This window comes from Gopherus flavomarginatus, chromosome 15 (genome assembly GCF_025201925.1).
Source record: "Gopherus flavomarginatus isolate rGopFla2 chromosome 15, rGopFla2.mat.asm, whole genome shotgun sequence".
NCBI lineage: Eukaryota > Metazoa > Chordata > Testudines > Testudinidae > Gopherus > Gopherus flavomarginatus.
This window is the reverse complement of record NC_066631.1, coordinates 4,075,031-4,089,799: the sequence shown is the minus strand read 5'-3', so window position 1 is coordinate 4,089,799 and position 14,769 is coordinate 4,075,031. Positions and strand designations below refer to the sequence as shown.

Here is a 14,769-nt window from a genome sequence, read left to right as displayed (position 1 = left end):
GGAAGGACTGTTTGTGGAAAACACAGCTGATCTGGCCAGTGCTCTTCTGTGCTTCAGCTTTTAGCACAACAAACATCTGGCCTTGAATTAGGGATCTCTATGTTCCCCCCCCCGGGCAGCCAACTGCTGGTCCTCAGCATGAAGAAAGTATTGTCTGATAGCTAGAACAAGGGACTGAGAATCAGAGGATGTGAGTTCTAGGCCCAGTGCTGCCTTGGACTTGTTGCATGCCTGCTGGCATATCTCTGCCCTGCTCTCTGCCTCAGTTTCCCCATCTGTAGCATAGCGATAGTAATACTCACCCACCTCATGGACTAGAGGCTTTGTTCACTCAGGTTTCTACAGAGTATTGGGGTTACCAGGCTGGAGGACACTGGCAGCACTTTCATTATTAGCTATTCTGGGGAGCTCACCACAGCCTGCTGCCACGGAAATGATTGCCACAAACGGAGCAAAGTCCAGGATCTAGAACAGCTGGGGCATGTGGGCAAAGGCCAGCAGAGATGGGGACATGGGCTCCTCTTACCGTATGGGCTGGAATGAGACCCACCCAGCTCATTAGCAGGGCTCTGCTCTCTGGCCTATGTTGTGCAAAGGCTCTTTTTGTTTTCTGCTTGTGTATATATACGTTTCTCAGGAATTTATCTGTGTTTGTCCAAAATTTAACAAATGGGTAAAAATGGGTAAAAACTGAAAACAAAGCGCAGTGGACTGGGGGTGCTAGGTGTTCCTGGGGGCCAGGCAGGGAGAGGGAGGGGAGTACTGATGATGCAGCAGTAAGGTGGCCTCAGCTGCTGAGACCCAGCTCCCTGCCCCTCTCGCTTCCTCACAGTGCAGAGGAAGCAGACGGCCAGGTCAGGAAGAGGCTCTGTCTGGCAGGCGTCAGGCCTCATGAGGTGCAACTGTGACTCCCTGAGTGCCAAGTTCCTGCTGGCCTCCCCTGCAGAGGAGGGTAATTATCAGCTGGCGGTTGCTGCTGCTGTGCAGTGGGGGAGAAAGACGGGCAGAGAGCCTGGTCCTGGCAGCTGAGACCACTGGCACAGAACCCGGTCCACATCCCCTGCTAGACAGAGCCTACTGCTGGCTCTGGCCCTGCAGCACGAGACCAGGCATCAGGGCAGAGTGGGGTCACGAGGGTGCTCTGTCTGACAGGGGGCCAGTACTCATGGGATGCAGCCTACTGCTCCCCTCTGATACAGGGGATTTTTCAGTGGCTCTGTTCTGTGTAAGGCCTATAGCTGGGCTGCCACCATGAGCTAAAGCAGGGAGAGAGCGGAATTAAACATGTTTAAAATAACAGAAATAGGGGGGTGAGAGTGAATCATAGCGTCAAGATACACTGACATGTTTATTGACGAGGGTGGGTCTAGGTGGCTAGCCATGACAAGATGGTGGTCACAAGCAGTCAGAGTCGGAGAAATCCAAAATGGAGGTCTGGAAGAGATTTGGCCAAGCAGGCAGACTGAGGTGAGGTAAAGGGTCCTCCAAAACCTGAAGAGGTGGGGCAGTTAAGCATAACACAGGTTCTCAATCAGGTCCAGCATCTAAGGCGCAGGTCTTCAATCAGGTCTAGCTTTGATTGACGGATAGTGGGCTTAAACCTGATTGGTGAGAACAGGGCGTGGCCCACCCAAATCTGAGCAGGGGTGTTGTGTTGCCACAGTGGTTCAGAGCATCATTCGGGCACCTGAAATCCAGGACGGAGCACGGGCAGGGCTGGGGCCCCCTGAATCCACAGGCTGAGAGGAGGTGAATCATCCCAGGCAGGGGCTGTGCCTCGTGGGGGCAGGTCTGGGGCTAGTGCTGGGGCCAGAGCAGGGCTGGGCCGGCGCCCAGGGGTGTGGCTGGGCTGGGCAAAGGCAGCTGCACGCGGCGCAGGAGGCATGGACACAGCAATGCTGGCAGAAAAGGGAGGTGTGGCCAGCCGGGCAGACGGATACCAAGCCGGGGTCGGAAGGGGTGGGCAGAGCTCGAGCCCTGGCAGTGCCCCTCTTTGCCACATGGACAGTCTGTGCGCCCCAGGCAGCCTTGTCTTCTGGTGCCTGCTGAGCAGTAAGGACTGGCTGGAGAGGCCTCCTGATCCCTCCTGCACCCCAGCCCCATCCCTGTGCCCCTAGCTCCAGGCTCTGCTATGCCCCCCATTTCCACTGCCTCACCCATGTCGTGTGCCCCCCTGGGTCCTGCCCCTTTCCCCAACGCCAGCCCTTGGCCTCTGCTCCCCCCTGCCCCAGCCCGAGTTTTCTCTTCCCACTTTGGATAAACTTTCTCTCTTCCAAAGATGGCGAGGCTCAGGGAACCTGTTTCCCTGACTGGGTGCCCTGCGAGGTGGGGTAGCCTTTGGATTCTGCTCAACTGAAGGGGGGCGGGGTCCAGTGCATATATCCTCCCTCTGCTCTAAGGAATGTGGAGAATGTTCAGTCCGAAGAGGTGAGACCTCTTTTACCCCAGCAGCTACCCACACTGGTGAGTCCTTACCCCATACACGTGCCCAGCTCGGCAAGTGAAGCCCTGTGTCTGGAGGCACCAGGGCTAGGAAGAGGGCGTGGCATTGTGGGAGAAGCTGAGCTAGCATGGTCTGTTGGGGCCCACCCAAACTTCCATTCCTAGCTACACCACTCCGTGGGAATTCTTAGGATTATAAAAATAACCAATCAGAATAGGCCAAAATCTATATCTAAGGTACAGAGCTGACAGGCTTGAGTGAGTGTGAGTGGAAGGCACTGGAGTGAACATTAGGAGAATCAGAATCTGAAAGATAAGGGCTGAAATCACTGAAGAATGACGGCAGAAGCAGTAGCAGTGACAACATCAGTCCTGGCAGATCAGAAGGACCTAGACAGAGCAGAGGGAAAGAGGACTGTGGGGAAGGAATCACGATGACTCTCACATAAAGAATAATGAGAATGTATGAAGGAGTGTTTTTGAGATAATAAAGCTGGATAATTAGGTACGTATGTTTTAGTGTGTATAGTCTTCAGTGTTTAAGAACTGGCTGTCAGCATCCTCTGTGTGACTGGCCATCGCGTATAGAATGTAACCATTTAAAGCTATTTTCCAATTGTCAGATACTGAAAGTTTGGGTACTTCAGTGTGTACCTGTGCTAATAGAGTTTGTTATTTTGTAATGCATGTCTTAAATTGTAAGAACTTATGTTTTTGTTTCTTTAAATATGTTTTAGATTCACTGTGTTAGGGTATGTTGTGTTAAATAAAGGTTATTTTTGTTTTCAAAGAATTACAGCCTGAGTGTCAGTCCTTGGAGCAGAAGGTTGTATCCAGTCCTTCCAAGGGTTAACAGACCTAGTCTACTCTGGGGAGTCTTCCAAAAGTTGGAGAGAAACCCACTGGTAAATCCGCTCGGGTGGGCCTTTCACCTACCAAAGGGGGTCTTTCACCTACCAAAACCACACAAATTGAGAATTAAGCTGCAAATATAGGCAAGCCATTGTAGGGGTGTCTGGAGTCTGGTTTTGAGAGGGTAACACTCCTAAGCCCGGTGCTTCAGAGTGGTCCTGCCTGCTTCGCTTGAGAAAAATACCCGGGTCCCAAAAAAGTCAACAAAAAATTTGGGGAAATCAATAAAATCCAGAAATTCCTGGGAAATTTTTTGAGAAAATCAGTAACTACCAAAATTGAAGGGTCTTGGTTCTGCAGGAGCTCAGGCTAGATGATCACAATGGTTCCTTCTGGCCTTGGAATCCATGGCTCTATTACACACATCCAGGTGGGTCAGATTTTGCCATCCCTCAAACCATGACCCACTCACTCCCCCTGCCCCGTGGGGAGCAGTTACCTCAATCACCCTGGTGAGATTCTCCACTTCCTTCTGGAAGGAGGCGGCTTGATCCTGGAGGGCCCTGGCCTTCACGTGCTCCAAACTCTCTGCGAACTGAGAAGACAGACATGAGAATGGGGAGCCTCTGCCTTTAGACACGGGACAAGGAGCCCTTGAGGCTCTTCTTCTCTGTCTGGAAGACCCTTTGATCCCAGGCAGTGCTCGATGGAGAACGACTGGCTTCCTTGACATTACAATGCATTTAATGTACTGACAACACCACAGCTTCACCCTTAAATAGCTTTCCTCACCCAGGCAGCTCAGAATGCATCACCTGCCCCACTGTACAGGTGCGGAAACTGAGGCATAGAAAAGCGAGGGGAAATGGACAGGTGCTCTGTCTAGGACCACGCTGCCTCCCCACTGCAAATCCAGCCAGGTGCCTGGCCAAAGGAGAACAAGTCAGAGAAAGAGGGGACCATTCAGCCAATTTGACATCCAAGACTTCACCCATACTCCAGTGCATGAGCTCATCTGCCACATCACACGACTCACCCCACTGAGACACTGACATGTAGGGAGGGCCTGCCTGGAGGCTATTAGTGAGAGAGACAGGTGAGTGATGTACCTAGGTCCTTCCAGCAATTTGCAGGTACTCCTCAAGGCACAAGTCAGCTTGCTGGAGGACATGCCAACAACAGTCACCATGTCAGCTGCACTCACATCTGGAGGGAACACGGCACGTGAGTATGGGACTGCGTGATACAAACCTCCTGGAGCTCCTGCTGCTTCAGACACTGCAGCGCCTCCCTCTGCTGGGCCCACTCCAGCTCCTACAGCACAGAAAACAGCACCTAGCCACACTGCACACCCTGCAATCCAGCCAGCCTCCATGTTCCCTTCTGCCAATGCCCAGAGCCCCATAACTGCATGGCCACAGAGTCCATGGGGCTGGCAAGAATCCTTAGCCTCAGAGTCCTGGCTAGACTCCACTTCAGGTTATTATGTCCTTTCCACCGAAGCTACTGCCCTGTCCCTTTACTGGATCCAAGGCAGGAGAACCTTTAAACTGCTATGCAGCATGGCTGTGCCCTGGAAAACATCAGCTGAGTCCATTCCAGAGGTGGCTGCATTTCAGTGAAGGCTGAAAAGAAGGGATCTCTGCGCCAGCGTTTCTCCTCTTTCTTGTGTGCCATCAATACAGTTGCTACCGAGTTCCAGTCAGCAACCCTGGAGTAAACCCACGGGAAGCAATGGGGCTCACCAGGTGTCAGCGGGGACCTAGCTGAAAGATTGTGGCGCTACCTAGGTATTTTGCAGGGGGCCATCATCAGTGACCTTTAGTGCAGGCAAATATGTGTGAGAAGAAAAGAGCCCAGCTCGACTTGCAGATCCTCACTTAATGTTGCAGGTTGGGCTGTGAGAAAAATAATTTGACTGGTAAACTGGGCATGTTTGAGATAGAAATTATTGAGACAATAAACCAGGACATTTCATGATGCCTCTTTTAGCCATTTTCAGAGCTGTCCAATAAAACTACTGTCTCATCTCACTTCCCATCCTCCTTAAATTTGTGCATATACAGTTCAATATACCCAGACCCCCTTTTTCTTTCTTATTGCTACAAGCATGAAGAAAATTCTTGTCCATGAGTAACTGAAAGGTGTCATGTGATGCATCAACACATTATTTCCTTGGAGACACTGAACACTAACTAGACCAATCAGACCAGAGATGCAACTACTTTATCCTGGTACAGCAGCCAATCAGACTGTACATGCCAAACTGTTCCTAACTGACTTATCAGAAGTCAATAATAGGGGTTGGGTTTTTTTCCTGGGTCTTTTATGGCTCACCCACACATGGAGTTATTCCAGAATAGCTACTGCACTTTCAATTCACCCCCCTTACTCCAAATTAGCTTTTCAATATAGACAAGTCATAGAATCATAGAAGATTAGGGTTGGAAGAGACTTCAGGAGGTCATCTAGTCCAACCCCCTGCTCAAAGCAGGACAAACCCCAACTAAATCATCCCTGCCAGGGCTTTGTCAAGCCAGGCCTTAAAAACCTCTAAGCATGGAGATTCCACCACCTCCCTAGGTAACCCATTCCAGTGCTTCACCACTCTCCTAGTGAAACGGTGTTTCCTAATATCCAACCTAAACCTCCCCCACTGCAACTTGAGACCATTGCTCCTTGTTCTGTCATCTGCCACCACTGAGAACAGTCTAGATCCATCCTCTTTGGAACTCTCCTTCAGGTAATTGAAGGCTTCTATCAAATCCCCCCTCACTCTTCTCTTCTGCAGAGTAAACAAGCCCAGTTCCCTCAGCCTCTCCTCATAAGTCATGTGCCCCAGACCCCTGATCTTTTTTGTTGCTCTTCACTGGACTCTCTCCAACTTGTCCATATCCCTTCTGTAGTGGAGGGAGGAGGGCAAAATAGGACGCAATATTTCAAAGACTATTGAGATTTATTGTCCCCTTCCTGGTAACCACTGACCGACAGGAAGGCAAGTTTAATATTTACTCCTCTCAGGCTGATGCCAATTCCCCCTCCTCCACTTTTGGCCCAAACACTGGAGATGGGTGCGCTGCATGCTGATGATCTCTGCAGGGGGCCAGGAATCCCGAGGCTGCCAGTGTCCCCGTTCTGTGGGGTCAATGGCCACTGGAACTGCACAGTAGGGAACCCAATGGCCCAAACTGCCCCAAAGCCCCCTGTCGGTGGCCACACAGAGCAGCCCAGAGTAGCTGGGCCGCATACTTGGTGTAAAGACTCCCAGGCATTACCTTAAATTCCAAATTGAGCAGCTCCACTCCCTGACATGGGGCAGGAGCTGCACCTTTATGAATAAAAACCATTCAGCTAGGTAGGCGGGGAAAAAGAAGGAATGAGAAGAGCAAGGGATGAGGGAGCCATTCATGAGCAGAAGCCCCCGGCCCAGCTCAGGCTGGACTGCTTAGGGCTGGTACCTTCTCCTGCTGCATCTTCCCCAGCTGCCTGTCATGTTCTTCTCTCAGGTTCTCCATAGCGCGTTGCTGAGCTTCCTTCTCGGCCGTCAGGGCACAGATGACCTCTTGCAGCCTCACCAGCTCTAGCTCCTTCTCCAACAGGATCTTCTTCAGAGCAGAGAGTCTCAGCTCCTGCTCCGTCTCCTGCACTCGGAGGTCTCGGATCTGCCCACTCAGAGCTGCTGCCTGCTTCTGGAACAGAGAGCTCTGTGTAACCATCACAAACCGGCACGGGCTCCAAGAGGCTCTGGGGGCCGCTGGTATCTGTAGAAGCACGAAGCGGAAGTCAGAGCATCATTCAAACAAGGGGTGGAAGAGGCTCAGCACAGCTGAGTTCATCTTCTGCATGTGCCAAGGCATGATTGTTCCCTCTACCAGGGGCCATAGCTACATCCTGGGCACCAGGAACCACCAATGGGGCAGAGCTGCCAGCCCACAGCAGGAGAGGAAGGGGCGGGGGGCAGGAACAAGACATGCAAGCAGTATGGCATTGGGCAGCAGGGGACCAGGCAGCAGAGGCCAAAGGGAAGAAGGAGAAATGGAAAAGAGGGGTGGGAGGAGAGGAGACACGAAGAAAAGGCTTGTTTAGCTTAACCAAAAGAAGGTTGAGGGGAGATATGATTGTTCTCTATAAATATATCAGAGGAATAAATATTAGGGAGGGAGAGGAATTATTTAAGCTTAGTGCCAATGTGGACACAAGAACAAATGGATACAAACTGGACACTAGGAAGTTTAGACTTGAAATTAGAGGAAGGTTTCTAACCATTAGAGGAGTGAAGTTCTGGAATAGCCTTCCAAGGGGCGCAATGGGGGCAAAAGACATATCTGGCTTCAAGACTAAGCTTGGTAAGTTTATGGAGGGGATGGTATGATGGGATAGCCTAATTTTGGCAATTAATTTGGCAACTGATCTTTGATTATCAGCAGGTAAGTAAGCCCAGTTGTCTGTGATGGGATGTTAGATGGGTTGGGATCTGAGTTACTACAGAGAATTCTTTCCTGAGTGCTGGCTGGTGAGTCTTGCCCACATGCTCAGGGTTTAGCTGATCACCATATTTGGGGTCGGGAAGGAATTTTCCTCCAGGGCAGATTGGCAGAAGCCCTGGAGGTTTTTCGCCTTCCTCTGCAGCATGGGGCACGGGGCACTTGCTGGAGGATTCTCTGCAGCTTGAAGTCTTTAAACCACAATTTGAGGACTTCAATAACTCAGACATAGGTTAGGGGTTTGTTACAGGAGTGGGTGGGTGAGATTCTATGGCCTGCATTGTGCAGGAGGTCAGACTAGATGATCATAATGGTCCCTTCTGACATTAAAGTCCATGAGTCTATGAAAAGCTAAAGGAGACAAAGCGCTTGGCAGTTTTCATAAAGGACCAATCAGTGCATTAGAGACAGTTAAAGATCCATCAGCACCGGCCTCTTACAGCTCCACTGCACATTGGCTGCAGCTACTGTGACCAGTGGACACGAAGCAGGGACTGGGCAATGCCCCGTGGGAGGGGAGCCGGGGTCCGGGCAACGCCCTGTGGGAGGGGAGGTGGGGTCCAGCCAATGCCCCATGAGAGGGGAGGCGGCGTCCAGCCAATGCCCCATGGGGGCGGAGGTGGGGTCCAGCAGCCAATGCCCTATGAGAGGGGAGGTGGAGCCAGGGCACTGCCCCGTGGGAGGGGAGGTGAAGTCAGGGCAATGCCCCATGGGAGGGGAGGTGGGGTCCAGACGATGCCCCATGGGAGGGTAGGCAGGGTCTGGGCGATGCCCTGTGGGAGGGGAGGTGGAGTCAGGGCACTGCCCCATGGGAGGGGAGGCGGAGTCAGGGCACTGCCCCGTGGGAGGGGAGGCGGAGTCAGGGCACTGCCCCGTGGGAGGGGAGGCGGAGTCAGGGCAGATGGGGTCTGGTCGATGCCCCGTGGGAGGGGAGGTGGAGTCAATAATAATAATAATAATTGGAGATATACCAATCTCCTAGAACTGGAAGGGACCTTGAAAGGTCATTGAGTCCAGCCCCCTGCCTTCACTAGCAGGACCAATTTTTGCCCCAGATCCCTAAGTGGCCCCCTCAAGGGAGGTGGAGTTAGGGCACTGCCCCATGGGAGGGGAGGCGGAGTCAGGAAAATGCCCCATGGGAGGAGGGGAGGGGTCTGGCCAATGCCCTGTGGGAGGGTGGTGGAGTCAGGGCAATGCCCCATGGGAGGGGAGGTGGGGTCCGGCCAATGCCCCGTGGGAGGGGAGGTGGAGTCAGGGCAATGCCCCATGGGAGGGGAGGTGGGGTCTGGGCAATGCCCCGTGGGAGGCGAGGTGGAGTCAGGGCACTGCCCCGTGGGAGGGGAGGCGGGGTCTGGGCAATGCCCCGTGGGAGGCGAGGTGGAGTCAGGGCACTGCCCCATGGGAGGGGAGGCGGAGTCAGGGCACTGCCCTATGGGAGGGGAGGCGGGGTCCGGGCGATGCCCTGTGGGAGGGGAGGCGGGGTCCGGGCGATGCCCCGTGGGAGGGGAGGCGGGGTCCGGGCGACACTGTCTATTAAGGCATATTTCACATTATGGAAACATCGGCAGACCCTTGCTGCAGGGCTTTGAACCTCCAGTCTGACTCCCCCTAGCAATGGGGTTCTCATCTCTCCTGTTGGGGGCCAGATACAACTCGCTGCTGGCAGAGGTCTCCCGGCAGGCTGCCTTCACCCCGTTACTCTTCATGTCCCAACCGTCTCACCACCCAACTCCCACCAAGCCTGCACTGGGACAGGGGCAGCCCTGGGTACCCGTGTTTGTGCGTGCGTACACACACCTCTCTATTGGAAGTGGAAAAGGGGTGTGGCATACAAAGGGGGACAGTTTCTTAAACCTACTAAGCAACCCTCCCACCTTCCTTTGCTCCTGCTCCCCTCTCTCCCCATGTGGAAACCCTCTGACCTGAACCTGGGCTTCCCTCACCCTCTCCAGCTCCCTGAGCTGCAGTCTCAGTCGCGTGGTCTCCTCCTGGAGCTCTGTCCCCTCTGCCGTCCTCTCCTCCAGCTTGTTCTGAGCTTCCTCCAGGCACTGCAGCCGAAAGAACGCACACAATTCACACTGGGAGCTAGCCCAGGGCCAGGCACGAGCAGTCACACAGCTGCTGTTCAGACAGGGGGCAACCCCACCACTCACAGCAAGGACAGCGTCCGGGTCATTCCCACCAGAAGGTCTTGGGGTGGGGAGAGACACTGGGCTCTGCTGTGAGTTATACCTCAGCCATGAGATGCTGCCTCCAAGGCAACCCTCTCCTGTGTGGCTGGGGGACAAGAGAACTATTTACAGCTCTTTGAGGCAGGCACTGTGTCTCTGTGCTGTATCTGCAGAGCCGAGCACTGGGGGGTCCCGGCCATGACTGGGGCTGCGAGGTGTGACTGAAATTCATACAATAAACACTATGGCTGGGAGGCCCTCCCAGCTGCTGAGGAAACAGACGGCACCTGGAGAATTACAGGTGCATCCCAGATCTCATTCACAGCACACAGGAGAGGGGAAGGACCCAGCCTGACATGGGGGTCCTTTGCCCTGCAGACACCACCTGCTTCCAGTGGAGTCTAGGAGGCGGCACCAGGTGCCTTCCCACCAGACAGCAGCACTTCCAAAGCAGCCTGGAACCCCGGGGAGCTCAGCTACCTCCTGCAGCTCCTCGATCCTGGCTCTGGCTGCCCGCTGCTCAGAGAACAACTCTGCCTTGCAGCAGCTCAGCTGGTGCTCCAGGAAGGACAAGCTGCTCTCCAGGTGACGCACACGGGCCTTCAGCTCCTCCCGCTCGGCCGCTAGTGAGGAGACCTGGGAAATGAGCAGAGGATGGGATCGCCTGGCCCCTGTGTCCGCAGCGCTGCTTCCTGGCCCATGGAAACCCAGTAGCATGGCCTCCCAACCGTGCAGTGAGAGATCCCCTTATCCCTGCAGTGGGCAATGGGGTTTCCCTGTCCCCTCCCTACTCCATCCCTCTGCCCTTCTCGCCTTTGCCTCCTGCTCCCCCTCCCACCTGCAATGTGGACACTGCTCCTGCAATCCCCCATGGGAACCATCAGACCCACTGGCCATCCTCGGACCCCCACCCTCACCTCGGCCTGGAAGGCCCCTAGCTGGGTGCTGTGCATGGTGGAGTGCTGCTGTCTCAGCACACTCAGTTCCTTCTCCAGCTCCGGCAGCTCCCGCAGGCAGGAGTCCCGTCTGTACTGCAGCAGCAGCAGGTCTGCCCTGTGGGAAGAAGGTGCCGACACCCTCAGAGAGGCAGCACGCTTCGAGCCCGGCCAGCTTGCTGAGGGTCTAGAGGAAAGTGCAGCGTGCAGAGGCAAGTGGTCCCAGCATGCACTGCTCCATCTGGGTCTACGCAAGGGCTGCTGAGATCACGAGGGAGCTTAGGCTACAGGGCTATCTGGCTTCCATGTGCCACAGGGTGGCTGCCATCTGCTCCAGTGAGTGTCAGCCAGAGGTGGCCCCCAGGCTCACCCAGCACATGCCAGCACAGCCCTCCGCTGCGCAAAGTGCCTGTGTCATTAACGGGCTAGGAGCGAGCAGTTCTTGGGCCTGCTCCTGCTCCCACTGATCTCAATAGGCATTTTGCTATTGGCTTCAGTGAGAGCAGGCCCATATTTGCAAGATGACTCCCCCACCCCCCGTCCAGCGTTGACCTGCCAAGGTCCCTGTGTGTCCAACCTCACGCCAGGTACCTGGCTTCATCCGCTTTGCTCCGAGTCTCCTTCAGGCAGGACTCCAGCGTCTCTGCCTCCTTCTGGCTTCTCTCCAAGGCTCCATGCAGCGACTCCAGGTCCTGGACCGCGCGCTGAGAGCAGAGGGGAAGAAACATGTCAGGAAAGGCACGTGCCCATCTCCCTGCCCTGCCCCACAGGCCTTCGCCTCGCCACAGGCTGAGCCCACTGCCGCGTCCCCACAGGCCCAGGTGCTGAATGGAGCGGAGTCCAGGTGGGATGGGTCTCCCCCAGACAGCGACACATACAAGTGTTGGTCATGAGTAATGCGAGCATGGATTGGATCTCTCCCTTCCCTTGGCAACTCAACAGCAGCGCTCAGACAGGACTCTCCTGCTGACAGATCCAAACGCTTGGGGTCTTTCAGCAAGAACTTCACCACGATGGGCCTAGGACCTTGTAGCTTCCTGCCTTGGTCTGACAGGACAATAGGACAGATCCTCCCTGTAGGCCCCAAGTGGGTGTTGTGGGGAGGGGCTGGAGCCCATCAGATCCCTCCACTAAGAAGGAAGAACATAGGCCCAGGAAGAGGCCAGGCTGCCCCTGCCACAGGGAACTCCCCACCCACCTGACTAGATTATACAGAAAAAGAGCTAGACCTGTCTGGGGCCCATCACCATGGTACGTGGGCACGACAGACTCCATGTAAGGCCAGGATTTACACTTGACGGCCTGGCTACGTCACTTAGGATGGGAGTTTTTTATGCCATAGCTTGCCCCTTCTCTCACTGAACTGGAAAAAGCTGTACCAGCAAAGACCCTTTTTCTCCAGTACACTGCATCTCCAGTAGGAGGGTTTGCCAGTATAGCTAGTACAAGTATAACCAGTATAGCTAGACTGGCAAAACTCTTGAGTGTAGATTAGACCCAAGCCCCTGTCAAGTCCTGGCCAGGTGCTTTCTCCAAATCCCACGTGTCCCAAGGCCTCCCTCCCAGTGCTGTCAGCTGTCCCAGGACAAACAATGTGCAAACTCAGTAGGAGCCCCAAGAAGCATGTGGTCGAGGGCTGAGTTTAGCAGGAGACCAGCAAAAGACAGCAGGTCCATGCATGACTGGGGCTGCTCCATCCTGGGAGTCAGTTCTCCCACCCACACTCTAAGCCTCCCTTATCCTCCCTCTGTGGCTGGAGCTGCGGGGTGCTGATCCCGTCTCCATGCCAGTCCCTTGGTCCCATCAGTAACTCTAACCTCACGAGCCACACCCTGCCTTGCCCCAGCAGCAGCCACCAGCTCTGGACACGAAGTGCATGTGAACAAGGGTGTGACACAATGGCTCTGATGGATCCCTGCAGGCAGCTGGTTTGCAGCACTGTGCAGTGTCTCTGCACTGGCTCCTCTCTGCTGGATAGGGCTGCTGGGAAAAATACCTTTTTCTGACCCAGGATGTCACTCAGGGACAAGTCAGCCTTGTGTAGCTGGGATTTCCTCTGCAACAGCCTCTCCTCTTCAGTGCCCAGGTCCTGTGCAATGAATCAAACACACAGCTCGCTATGTCTCTGACCTACCCTAGCAGCACTTCCCAGCTCTTCCCCAGAGCCCCTTCCAGCAGCTGACACAACCGGCCTCAGCCACCCCAACAGCTTCTCTTATGCAAATAGCGGACAGGTTCTCTTCCCTGAGTTCCCACGTTACCGTCCAACCAAGCTCTGTGTTTGCTGTTGTGCATGTGCATTAAAGCACAGTCTTTGCATACATGACCATGTGCAAGGGGACAGAATCCAGCCTGTATGGGCAAATGGAGGTTACTCATCTGTGATGGAGAGTTCTTCGAGACATGTGGTCCCTGTCTGTATTCCACATGGGTGACCATGCGTGCCATGCACCCGAGTCCTGAAACTCGAACAAACAGCATCCATTGGCCTCTTTTCCTCGTTTTCCAGACTGGGGCATAAGAGGCAGTGTGGGCTGATGCCTCTCCAGTTCCTCTTCATGCCACAAATCCAGCAGGTTTGAAGCAGAGGAGATGGAAGGTGGACAGTGGAATACAGACAGGACCACACACCTCGAAGAACTTCCAATTACAAGTAACTTCCCTTTCTTCTTCGAGTGCTGGTCCCTATGTGTATTCCATGTGTGAGTGATTGACAAGCACTATTCAGACGGGACGGGGGTGCAAGGGTGCCAGCAAGGAAGATGCTTGAAGTACTACAGGTCCCACTGCTGCATCCACAGCGGCAGCCTGAACCAGTACGTAATGTTTTGTGAATGTGCGAATGGAACTCCAGGTAGCTGCTCTGCCATGGTCCAGCGATGGCACTTTCTGCAGTGATGCTGTGGAGGCAACTTGTGCTCTCCTGAAGCATGCCCTTTGGATGGATATGTGCTAATTGGTAGCACCCAGAGATCCATCTGGAGATTCTCAGAGAGGATTTTGCTTCTCCTCGCAACCTTTCTGCTATGGCAAGAAATAGCCTAGGTGATCCGCTGATAGATTTGGTCCTCTGCATGTAGAACTGTACAGTATGTCTGAGTCAAGGGAACGAGGTTTCCTCTCCTCGGCAGAGGAATGGGGTTTTGGGAAGACAACAGGTAAGTGGATAGTGTGGTTGACATGGCATTCAGAAATAACCTTGGGGAGGACATTAGGATCTAGACAGAGAGAGAGATTTTCCTGGTGATGAACAGTGTGATGGGTCTGCCATGAGGGCTTCCCTCTCACTCAGCCTTCTGGCTGAGGGAATAACCACTAAGAATGCACCTTTCATGGACAGGTGGGCCATGGAGCATGTTACCAAGGATTCAAACAGTGGCCTGATGAGTGGTGACAGGCCGAGATTGAGGTCCCATTGAGGGGTAGGTTTGATGATTGGCAGAAAGATCCTAACTAGGCCTTTCATGGACGTCACTGCTGTAGGGTGAGTAAAGATAGAATATCCACTTTCTGGCGGAAGGAAGGCACTGATTTTTGCAAGGTGGACCTGCAGCAAGCCAATGGAAAGACCTGAGCTTCTCAAAACAGGAGGTGATCTAAAACAACTGGGATCCTTGCAGAATTTCAAGGTAGCACCTTATGCTGAGCCCAGGTAGAAAACTGTCTCCATTTAGCTAAGTAGCAGGTGCTAGTTGAGTCTTTCCTACTTTGAATAAGAATAGCTTGGATGGGTGCTGAGCAAGCATATTCTAGTTCTGATCTCCACCCAGACACCACACCATGAGGTGGACGGGGTCTCGATTGGGTGTCTGATTCTGCCCCCTTGCTGAGGAAGGCGATCTGGGAAGGGTCAGATCGTGATAGGAGGATGGACCAACATCCTCA

General features: G+C 54.0%; 1 protein-coding gene across 1 annotated transcript in view; it reads right to left on the bottom strand.

Annotated features, from left to right (window-relative positions):
- Positions 1 to 14,769, bottom strand: part of LOC127034640 (trichohyalin-like) — a 58,071-nt gene that overhangs the window by 15,606 nt on the left and 27,696 nt on the right. The window contains exons 9-16 of the mRNA XM_050923676.1: positions 12,881 to 12,973; positions 11,476 to 11,588; positions 10,867 to 11,002; positions 10,430 to 10,585; positions 9,722 to 9,826; positions 6,753 to 7,055; positions 4,546 to 4,608; positions 3,794 to 3,889 (exon numbers count right to left, since the gene is read on the bottom strand). Coding sequence (XP_050779633.1) covers positions 3,794 to 3,889; positions 4,546 to 4,608; positions 6,753 to 7,055; positions 9,722 to 9,826; positions 10,430 to 10,585; positions 10,867 to 11,002; positions 11,476 to 11,588; positions 12,881 to 12,973 — 1,065 coding nt within the window. The remainder of the gene's footprint in view (positions 1 to 3,793; positions 3,890 to 4,545; positions 4,609 to 6,752; positions 7,056 to 9,721; positions 9,827 to 10,429; positions 10,586 to 10,866; positions 11,003 to 11,475; positions 11,589 to 12,880; positions 12,974 to 14,769) is intronic.